Source organism: Styela clava, chromosome 8, assembly GCF_964204865.1.
Source record: "Styela clava chromosome 8, kaStyClav1.hap1.2, whole genome shotgun sequence".
NCBI lineage: Eukaryota > Metazoa > Chordata > Ascidiacea > Stolidobranchia > Styelidae > Styela > Styela clava.
In genome coordinates, this window is record NC_135257.1 from 8,137,360 (window position 1) to 8,148,931 (window position 11,572).

Genomic DNA, 11,572 nt, shown 5'->3' on the forward strand with positions numbered 1-11,572 from the left:
AACCTTGATGTTCTGTTACCGGTTTTATATCAGTCCGGACTTTTCCTTGCTCAATATATTTTCCACAATGCCTCGCAATATTTCGGCCAAATATGATTAACTAACTGGCTTTACCAAACGCGGCAACTTATTTTGAAACTTGAAAACCTCCGACACTCGACCAAATTTGTGTCAATCTTGGCCGATAGGATCATCGACTTGAGTTAGAAAATTAAGTTAATTTTTTCGTGAGTGCAAAATAAATGTCACAATATGCATTTTTTTGCGATATAACTTTGTATTTTCGGAAAAGCCATATCATATAAGTAAGGTATTTAAATTATGCGCAAATATATAATATTTGATCTAAATTTGTTGCAAATAATGTTACAACATTTAGGCCGCGAAATGATTTAATGTAAAATGAAGCATGGTAATCGGAATAACGTCAATAAGTCGGCATCAATAAGTATTATAAAATGCTGAGAATAGGAGTCATTGTTAACGAACAAACATAGTAAAGACGGGGTGATCTCGATCGCTACGTCCCTGTAAACGGAATCAATGCTCGTGAAACCTTGCATTGAAAATTTATTAAATAAAATTTTTATCTGGAAAGAGACTAAGGGCCAGAACTGAAGATTGTGTGTAGGAGAAGTCCTGCTTTTTCGCATAATTTTGTCCGAAACCCTCCCATTCATAACAGCTCCATATTCCAAAATATCTCCCATTATACGTGATCAATGTCATAGATAGATGAATACAGATTTTCCTCATATTCGTCGTCTTCGTAAAAAAATAGGCCATAACTTTCTCCGGGAATTTCGAATCTGTTCGTATTCGAGTTGTCTGCTTCGTGATCAATTGAAGAAATTTTTTCAGTGGATAGCATCATTTTCATGGACTTGAAGCATAATCCTGCGGCGATTAGGAACAAAATGCAACCAGATACAAGAAAAAATAACCCAGGTGTATATGTGTCGGACTTTTCCGGAGAGGTACCTATCACAACCATTGCGATTCCGTTCAGAAGGCAAATAAAACTGCCAACGAAAACAAATAGTGCACATGATTGATAAAGTCGTTTTCTGAAACCTTCGTTGTCTCCCTGTGGCAAATCTGCAACAATTAATATATATATATATGTACTTTTAAAACATTATTTTTGTATTTGTTGAATCTACTAGTTAAACTGTTAGAGGATATTGTTCAACGGAGAAGGTGAATGTGGGACATCAAATTTCAGCGGTTCCGCTAAATAAATCGAAACTTCTCACCAAAAAAACGCTTTTAATTAATAGTACTCAAACAACCTAAAATAACAATGGGATCGAAAGTGCCTGGAATCTTCTTCTCTCAATTTAGCTTGCGTGAAGCATCGCAAGCATGCACGCGATGAGTGGGTTGTCATAGATATTTTACCTGTATTACCTATAAATTCATTTTCCTGGTTCACAGACGCAAAATTGAGTTCTGCCCGCAGATTCTTGATTCTGCATGATTCTTCGTCCGCAATACAGATTTCTGGCGCTCTTTCCACCGTCTGGATCATTTCCTTTGTTCGAATACTAATTATCAGCTTTGCTCGGCATCCGGCGTCGAAACAAGGTTCCTGCGACTCAAAAATTTTGAAGTCCCTATGAATAGCCACCGACAAGAAGCCAAAACATCTTCGGAAATAAAAATCAATATATATAAAACAGCGAATGAAATTAATTAAGAAATTAATGATGCAGTTAATTGCAATCGATATTGAATACATAAAGTTTTAATGAAATAAAAAAGGTAAACTGTAATGGACGATACCGATACACTCTAGTTATCACATTCATATAAAATTGAATAAAAAATACGTGGCCACGAAAACCACCGAATAAATAAGAAAGTAACGTTACGGGTTTACTGTTCATACAACACATGTAGTGAGTCTGGTGACTGGCGAGTGTAAAAAGGTGCGAAGCCTTTCTACTTGTATATCTCCCGAAAATATAATTCTAGCTACACAACTAAAACTAATTCTTTGTCGTTTTCATTCTGCTTTTTGGCATTTACAGTAAATCCGTGAATGTTTTTATTTAAAGTTTGACCTTGTGTATGATACTGATGACTGTACTTGGCATAACTTAGTGCAAATGCTGTCCTATGATTCTAACTGTTCAGCAGTTTTTCAATACTGTACAGCGTACATCAGGGTGGTTCAAACTACGGCCCGCCGACACATTCCGTGCGGCCCGCAAAACAATTTTTAGCTTACACTACTAAACCTTTTGAAGATATTTGTATTTGTTAGCAGAACAATTTTGATTTATTTTTAAACTCTTCCAACTGAGAATAGTCCTTTTCCTAATCCATATGTCGGGATTGATGTTTGTTAAAATCACGTAATTTCATTGCTGTATATATAAACGTCAAGACGGTGCCTGTATGGCAGTGGTTCTCAACCACTAGTGGTACGCGGAAGCTTTTTGAGTGGTACGCGAGCAACTTTGAATAATTGTAACAATTAACTTTTGAGTTGGCTAAAATATGGCGACAACGCTTTATCTTCTATACCGTTTGTATTCGCTGAACTGGTTTATAGCGCTACCAGTTCTTGTCTTTAGATCGCCCTCGACCGATACTTCCACCTAAAACGAAACGATGATTAAAGCCTTTTAGCTTTGAAGGCAGACGACGCAAATGATCTCGTAATTTCGCACGCAATTAATACGTTATTACTACATAAAATTGATACGTTGAAACTTTGCACGGAAGTCTAAAATGGATGTAGTGTCATATTAAATGCTCTCATAGCGCGTTTCTTTTGCCATTGGTCCCAACCCCAGAAGGGAGTTTAGTATGTGGTACGCGACCAGAGTAAAAAACACAAAGTGGTACGCGTACGCAATCAGTAAAAAGTTGAGAACCACCGACTGCTATATGGGAATGCCGTCCTGTGATCGGTAAAAGGAGAATGAATTGTCTCGTGAAGACCCTACCAAGCCCGTGAAATAAGCTCGCGTCAAGTAACTCCTCCGTTGAACAGACGTTTTGTGCCTTTATTTTAGTCAAAACTCCACTCTATTTTTAAGCATCGGTCATGTGACAGCAGTGACATTCCTCTGAGCTGACTTAGCGCCGTACGATACAGTTTTTTTTTTTTATATCTGGGTCCGAGGTCCTCAAATTGAACGGACTTGGTTTGTTTTTTGACGGTAGCACTATAAGCCTGCTCACGCTACAAGTAATAAATGTTTTCAAATATAACAATTCATCATACAATGAGTGTAGAAAAAATGTGACCGAAGTAAACTGAAAAGAAGCGTATTTGCTTACCCACAACACACAGTGTCTGGTGTGTTTTCAAGTAATATCCGTCGTGAATAATATAATTTTAAGCGACATTACAAAACCGAACAAGAGAAAAGATACCGAAAATCCCACGATATTTCTCGGGAAGCAATTTCAAAATACCTAAAGGCTTTCTAAAGTTTCCCTGAAAAACTGATTGAAACGATAAACTCGCATTCTTAAATATATTTATAGTAAGTAAACTCGCGATGTTTTAATCCCTTCGGGGTTTTCTCTGACTGCGGCCGCGAGACCTCCTCAAAAGTTTTTGCGGGCCTTCAACCTCGCAACCTTGGACCACCCTGGTGTACATTATAACGGTGACCGTACATTTGAACCCATGTACATTTGAACCCATGTGTATATCCGCGGGTTCAATCAATATGCGGGTGCTAAAACCTATGGGTTAGGTTATTATGGGTACAAATATCCGTAAAACCAAAAAAATTTCCATAGGTGCAATGGCATGCAGGTGCAATTGTCGTGGGTTCAAATGTACGTGGGTTCAAATGTAATGGAACCCATTATTACTGGCACATATTTATGACAGACAGATCAAAATAGCAGATATTCGAAGATAAAAGGTATTGATCATAAGTGTTCATCATATTTGATATGTCATGATTCTGATGTTCAAGGTGAGGTAATATGAATTTATTTTTGCAACAAGTCTTTCCAATTAACTTTGTATCCACAGCGAAAATATCACACTGATACGATCACCGCCTCGTCATTCTCGTTTTCGTTACTTGCGTAGTTGTTGCATCTTGTACATGCATAAACACACGACAGTACACATCCGAAAAATATAAAGTTAGAACCAACAGCTAAAAACTCGTCCGCTGCTTCAGTATATCGTCCTGCTAGTATCACAACAACTCCCGCGACGATAATTGCCGTACATGATAAGATACAGATGAGTCGTTGACAGCAACGAGGAGATAAGTTCATTTTCCATTGCCATCCAAGTTTTATGCAACACGCTGAACAAAATTAGAATTTCATTTTTTATAGATAAAAGTCGAATAAATGATTGGATCAATATTGTCAAACACGTAATGGTGATAATGCTAAAACTGCGTCCAATTTCAACATCTCTGTCATCGAAAAGTCAATAGCTTTTTATTCGTATAGTAAACTATAACCTACAGGCCATTCTTGGATAACTTTCCTATTAAAATACCATTATACAGTATGTCAATATTTAAAAAATAAAATTTCGGAGTATACCCTGACTGCCCAAAACTGAATTTATATTGGATTACAAATTACAATACACGCAGGGGCGGACACCCGGGGGGGGGGGGGGGGGGGGGGGCAAGGGGGGGCGGTCGCCCCCCAATAATTTCGCAAAAAAAAATTTAATACATGTTGTTTCCGCCTTACAAAATTATCATTTCCGAAAAGTGCGATAGTCAAGCGCAATTAAACGGTTAATAGTTACCGATATTATAAATGTTTTTTTACAATAATTTGGACCAGATCGCCTTCGGAGCACCTCACAATTTTGTGAAACATGCGCGCCCGCACGGGTAATACTCCGTCTTCAAACGCACCGCCGATCACGCGCCACGGTTTTGCACAACTAATTCATTTTTGTACAATTTAACATGATTTTCTCATTGTCAAAATCTTTCAATAGTGTTATTGTTGGCACTTGCGAGAGAAGTGAAAGAGGCAAACTGTGTTTCATTACAACAATTAATTATTATCGCTAAAAAATTAACTAGATCTAAAGTTGTTATAAACAATCTTCACCGCTGGACGTATCTTTTCACGTTATGGATTTCGTGCAAGGCCCAGCATAATTTGCGGGCAAAGATCAAAGCATTTACTATGTCGAAAAGTTGAAAAGCGGAAATATAAAATACTAAAAATAAAACTGTAAACAATATAAGATTTGTTGAGGCCCGCGACAGTCTAAAAACGCTTTTCTAGGCATCGAAAATCGCAAAATTTCGTGTGCCTACGGCACAAGTTATGTTTGCTTGACCTTTAAAAACATTTCGTCATTAAAATCGAAACACGGTCAATTGTGAGCGGGATTTGCCTTTTTATCCATTACTTTTAAATTGACGTCGAAAATTTTCGTGTTAACATTAAACAAAGCTGAGAACGCGACTTTTCCCCGATTTGTGATGATATATAAGATAATTAAAGTATACTCGATCACTTTTTGTATTTATTTATGTATTTTTATTGTACTGAAATAACTTTTACTACGTGAGAACTGACAGAAAATTTACGGATTTTTCGAAAGGTTCTATCTTTGAAAATAATCGGAGTGACAACATTGCGATTGAGCGGAGCCAGTGTGACAAGTACATCTCAAATTTATCGAATGCGCAAAATAGCAAAAATACGGATCAAAACAATATATAAACGGGCAGTTTACCACACATTTTTATGTCCGCGGATTGCCGTCGTGTTTTAGAGTGGCTCTTGTTTTGTCGACTCAACCGCAGTTTAAATTGAAGACAATTAAATTAATAAATCAAGACATTTTGAATATGCCCGTATCGGTCTTCGATTGATTACTTTGCACAAGTGAAAAATCAGTTTTCGTTGATAAAGTCGGCTCTTTTAACAAGTGGCGTAATCGCGGCGACTATTCCGCGGACATTTTAGAATCTCGTGGCTGTCATGAATTGACAGAAAAATCATTATACGCTTAAATAAGCGGCTCTTTTAACGAGCGCGTAATCGCGGTGCTTGTTGCAGACGGCAATGGGAAGTTCCGACTTTGACCCCGCCTTTTTTTTAAAATCCTGGCTGCGCGCCTGAACTTGTGCCTGTTTATTTTCGTATTAAATTATAAATAAAAACCCTGCAAAGTCATTGCGTGAATCCTGAATGTTATGTCGAGTTCAAATGATGATTTAATAAATCGGCAATAATGGCAATTCTACTAGTCAAATGATAATTCCTTGGAAAAATTTAGGAAAAAAATTCGCACAATAGCTTGTTACCTTGTTTTGCATTTCTAATTTTACGAAACGGCGTTAGTGCGCTTTATGCAGAACTAGGAATTGAAACAATAACCTAATACGACTCCTCAAATTTGTTATATTCTGTTTGTTAGCAAGAGCCGTGGGCTAATTCTCGCGGAATTCAAGAAATTGGTTCAGTGACGCGCAAGTTCCGTGTCCGAGCAAAAGCAGCCTAGGTAATCGATATATGAGTAACAAAATGACATGCTAATACTTAGAGAATGACATCGACAGGTTATTGTTACGTGACGATACACGGCGCGGTGTTTTTCGGTAGGCGATCCAAGTTCGCCCCCCCAAAATTATGGAAAGTGTCCGCCCCTGATACACGGTATACAATTGACTATCATACTAGAATCAAAATAGTCAATTCAAATATATCACCAATAACTCACAAGGACAATTTGAGGCTTGATTTGTTCTTTCTGAAGATGCGCTACAATTCCTGACAGGTGTATTATATACTGGAATCATATCTCTGTTGTACATGAGGTAAATCTGCTTGTCATAATCCGTTCTCTCATTGTCGTTATTTTCCATTGTTGAATTAAAATTAATTGAGTTTTCGGAAGCAAACTATTATTTATATATTTGTAATAAAATTTTCAGTCAATACCATTAATATATATTTATAATAAAGTAATATTTATTTGCGCATGATTTCTATTAAAATATTGAGGAAATTCGTGAACGTTATGGTTGCGGAAATATGATTATTCGACAATCGCGATTTTCAGAGTTTCCACGAACATTTCGTAACTGCGCTGCAGATTTGTCTGGCAAGCTGCTGATTTGCATCAGGCATTTCGCTTTGCCAAATTGTTGTTGTTGATGGGCTGTAGTTATTGAGAAAATAAATTGCTTAAGTCAACAAAAAATTGACCGTTATATATATTGCAAATTTCAATATTCACAGACGGAGGAAGTCACTAGAGGGCTTTTATATAGATAATGCAAACAAATGTGCTGTTTTATTTTGATCAAAGGAACACTTATATAGTTTTTGACTTTATTCTCTCATTGGTTAAAAATACGATGAAATTCAGCCATCCAATAATGCTGCAGACAAATTTAGCAATTCGCTTAAATCATCCGAATTTTATCATGGAGAAAATCGGATTCAAAATACAGTATATTCAAAATGTGAGATAACAAAGCCGTAGGGCTGGGAATTTCAGGGAAAACACTTTAACCGTTAACCGGGTAAAATTAACCGGTTAACCGCCGCATGACGTTGAACGTAATAATTTATAATTTCAGCTCGTTACGTCACAATGCTTATAAAGCAATTTCGCGTGTTCTTATCCCGGTATCGCTTATTAAAATTATTCCCGAATCGAGATAGTTTCATGATTGCTCTGCTTCAAGAGATAGGCAGCGGGGTTCGGGCGTGTTGAAGTATTTTAGAAAACCTGAATCCGTTGTTAAACGTCATTTATGTGACAAATGATCAGTGTTCGATGTGCAAATTTTACTTCGAGATATATATCATAAAGAAAAACGGCATCAACTGCGCACTTGTTGTATGACATTGAATATCCGATTTTGCAATGAAATCGATATATTTCGAAATCGACCGAAAACTGATTCTGAATTCATCATTGTCAAATTTCCATAATCAGCAATCTTGGTACTTCCATTATTTTTCACATTTATTGAGTCCTTACCCACACAGTTAGTAATATTCTTTTGAATTAAATACCACAAGAGATAAATTTGCGATGACGTAATCATTTTTGAAGAAATTGTACGGTATGAAGATGATTTGTACCTGAGATGTCAGTTAACGGTTGAAATAAATCGTAACCGTTAACCATCTGAAATCGGTTAACCGGTTAACCATTCCCATCCCTAAACAAAGGGCATTGGTTGCGCGCGATGAAGACATTGTTGTGGCATGGATGACCTCTGGAGTCTATAATTGTCTCTATCTATGAAACCTTTTGATGGTTGGTTGACAAAGCCACCTTAAAAAATAAAGTTGCTATAAAAACGTTCTCACAGTGGAAATTTGCCAAATTTGAACTTCTGTAATGAACGAATGATAAAATAGACGCATGCATTATTCACTTTCTTAATAGATGTTTTATTAACACTGTCACAGTGATTTCCCTACACCCCCACTAAAATTCCACCCCCTCCCCTAATTTAGAAGGGTGACAGTTTTATCGCTAATAGTAAAATGTCCACACCTCCCTAAATTTGGGAACATCCATCCCATCCCCTTCCTAAAATGAAATGCTGGCAGCATACTGTGCTTTTTCCTTCTGTCACGCCGTTCTTTTACACCATTATTATCTTTACAAATGTTCGTTTTTCTTGTTAATAAAACAATGCTATCGCTAATAATCTATTGATATCAAGATGATATTATTCGGAGGATTTCCCAACATAAATTCGACACATACAAATATATATAACTAATGTGTAATCTGAGACAAACGGCTTTATCTCTTTCTGAATATTTTTCAAGACAATAAATGTTTACGCCCAAGTTGATAGAACAAAAACATAATAATTGCTCATCGCATTAGAAAGTTAATAGCGCTAAACATCAAATACGACCTTACCACCCGCATATCAGCATCCTGAGTTTATACCAATGAATCGTTATCAACACTGTCCTCCTTATTTAGAGGCATTCAAAAGTTTCCGCTGGGAATCCTAAAAATCGATTATGCAGCAGTTTCTTTACTTTTAATATAACGGAGTTCAATTTCATCAGAATCTATTGTTTTGTTTGGCATCGGATTAAAATGAAATGAATCGGAAATCGATTATAACGAGCGTTCAAAAAGTGATCTCGTTTAATACGTGTATAAGGTTAAAATAATTACATTTAATTACGTATTTTCTAGTGCAAAATAGTCTTTAGAACGCGTGCACTTTGCGCTTAAGTATTTGTACTATACAAGTCTAGAATTTTCACGCTTAGCCAAGTATATGCTATATATTTAACTCAATTATTATATAAATAATGGTGTGATAATCAAATTCTCGAAAATTGCAACGTCAACGTAATCATGGCTCGTGCTCTTCTTTCTCCCTGCGCTTGATTTTTGTAATGAACTTCAATGACAAAACTTTGATCAAGTCCTGGAATGTATTTATTCTGATCGCTTTATGGTTCTATTTTGAAACGGGCGGTAAATTGTGACTAGTCCAGGCGATCTTTGAATATCATAATCTTTTTAAAAATGAACAAATCTATTATAGTATCGGGCGAAGGCAAACTTTTTGTCTGGGTTCTTTTGTTGGACCTATCGTTGTCACCGATTGAACAAAACAAACATAGAACGCTTAGCGTAGGCCTTCAATACTGTTATCGTATTTCAACGAGTCACACACAGTGCTCAATAAGAGAAGACGTACCATGTAAGTAATGCGGAATTACTGATAAATTTGTATAGCATAAGAGATTAACTTTTTTTTTACTGAGAGCTAAGCTAAAACAATTATAACGTCTGACAAAGTTCGATAGAACTTTTTCGTCAATCTTACTTATCTCATGATATATTACGTTCCTCCATGGTTATCACAGGGCTGTACGTCGTTCACGACGAAGTAGAATTCTTCATCGAATTAGAATATCTTTCCAGTGCCAAACACCAGGTATGTTTAGTTTTTTTTATAATGTCATATAAAGTATAAGTTTCATTCAAGTTTGGAACTGCCAGAAATTTCTGTTGTAATCACTTTTAATTGAAATTGTTTGTTTGTACTTCTACCAAAACACGCTGGTAACTACCCAAATTCAGCAAATGCCTGTTTCACTGTTATATTACAGCAAAAGAGAAACGAAGTGAAACTATATATATATATATATATATATATATATACAAATAAATGAAAGTTGAATTAACATGTATGTTTTGGTTTTTATAACAGTGAATTTAATTTTTCAGAGCAGAAAACTTTATTTTTGGATATATGGGGTGGAAGATTTATTCTACTCGGAATACTTACCGTTATCGTCGGCTTCACAATAGCTGTAGGTAGTTTTATAGAACCGGATTACATCGGGTATATCGTGATTGCTGGGGGATCACTTTTGTGCATTTTTGGATATATCCTTCGATATAAAGGTAACGCAATGAGAACTCGGAACCACATTGCACCGTCAATAAATACTGTCACTGGTCCTGTGGCATCTGAAACTCCTCCACCATATAATCCTGAATGGACTACGGCAAGAACTGGGGCTACAGTCCGAGGAGACATCTACAACAACAATTTTCTTCAAACCAGTTCATTAAATATTGCCCCATCGGCAGCTCAATATAATAGGCCACCTAGTGCAGCCCCACCCTCATACGAGCAAGCAGTCTATTCTCTTAACGGGAATATTTAAAAAAATGATTTATGACAAAGACTTTCGAAAATACCTCCCCGCGTGTATAAAATTGTAATGATGTGTGGCTTATGAGTTTATATGATTGTATATGTACGAACCATAAACCACGAGAACGAAATTAGTGCCGCGTATTTTTCTTTGCTATGCAATCGCTTGTTTTGGTATAATGCTAAGAAGTGCTCTTATGTGTCTGTTATTCATTCGAACGTTTTTTCAGAGCATTCTATTCTTGTCTTTTGTTACTATATTACATCGCTTTTTCAACTTGTTATTTACTGTAGTGAATTTTTTTATAACGTTAATACTTTAGTTTATACGACTGTTTTGTCAAATTTTTTTTCAACTATTTCAAGTTTTTCCTAAAGTCATGCATTTTGAGTATGGCAAGCATGGCTGTTCTAATTGATGATTTTGTAAATAACTGTTTCACGAGTTTGAGTCTATGTGTGAAAGAATAATGTTAGAGTTGGAAGTCGTTCTCTAATACTGCTGTGGAATTTAATTGAAAAATTGTTTTTTTATTGATATATATATATCATTAACTCGCGTCTAAAATTTATATGATATATAGTATACAGTATAAACAAATGCACTTAATAAAAATTTCCATGAATAAATGCATATTTTTATTGAATAAGGAATGTTACGCTATAATTTCTGATATTTTTGCCATCGTGATTATTTATGTGCAGGCATTGAGTTACCTTTGGGGGGGGGGGGGGGGGGGGGGGTCATCCTATGTTGTATAAAAACTCTTGTTGACCGATTATCAGCAACAGACTTATCAAAAAATGACTGGAGAATTTCCGGCAATAAAGGCATTTGCTCAAAGTCAAAACGATATTTCCTTGAAAAATTACAAAAAAAAAAGGAAAAAATTGGGTAGGCAGTGCCGAACTGGAAAGTTTCAAATAATAGA

General features: G+C 36.1%; 2 protein-coding genes across 3 annotated transcripts; one reads left to right on the forward strand and one right to left on the reverse strand.

Annotated features, from left to right (window-relative positions):
* Positions 1 to 274: 274 nt before the first annotated feature.
* Positions 275 to 8,486, reverse strand: LOC144425804 (uncharacterized). 2 transcript variants are annotated; one of them, XR_013477663.1, is made up of 4 exons: positions 6,695 to 8,486; positions 2,595 to 4,292; positions 1,411 to 2,440; positions 275 to 1,098 (listed from the first exon to the last, which is right to left on the reverse strand). XR_013477663.1 is itself a non-coding variant. In XM_078115473.1 (3 exons), the coding sequence occupies exons 1-2, from the start codon at positions 6,837 to 6,839 to the stop codon at positions 4,015 to 4,017; spliced, it is 423 nt and encodes a 140-aa protein (XP_077971599.1). In that variant the 5' UTR covers positions 6,840 to 8,041; the 3' UTR covers positions 276 to 1,098; positions 1,411 to 4,014. The 2 variants fall into 2 exon arrangements, 1 of the variants encoding a protein (XP_077971599.1); XM_078115473.1 differs by having other exon boundaries at positions 276 to 1,098; positions 1,411 to 4,292; positions 6,695 to 8,041.
* Positions 8,487 to 9,318: 832 nt separating this feature from the next.
* LOC144425803 (uncharacterized) lies at positions 9,319 to 11,284 on the forward strand. The gene is made up of 3 exons (XM_078115472.1): positions 9,319 to 9,674; positions 9,841 to 9,911; positions 10,205 to 11,284. Coding segments are annotated over exons 1-3 (519 nt in total). The 5' UTR covers positions 9,319 to 9,672; the 3' UTR covers positions 10,651 to 11,284.
* Positions 11,285 to 11,572: the final 288 nt, after the last annotated feature.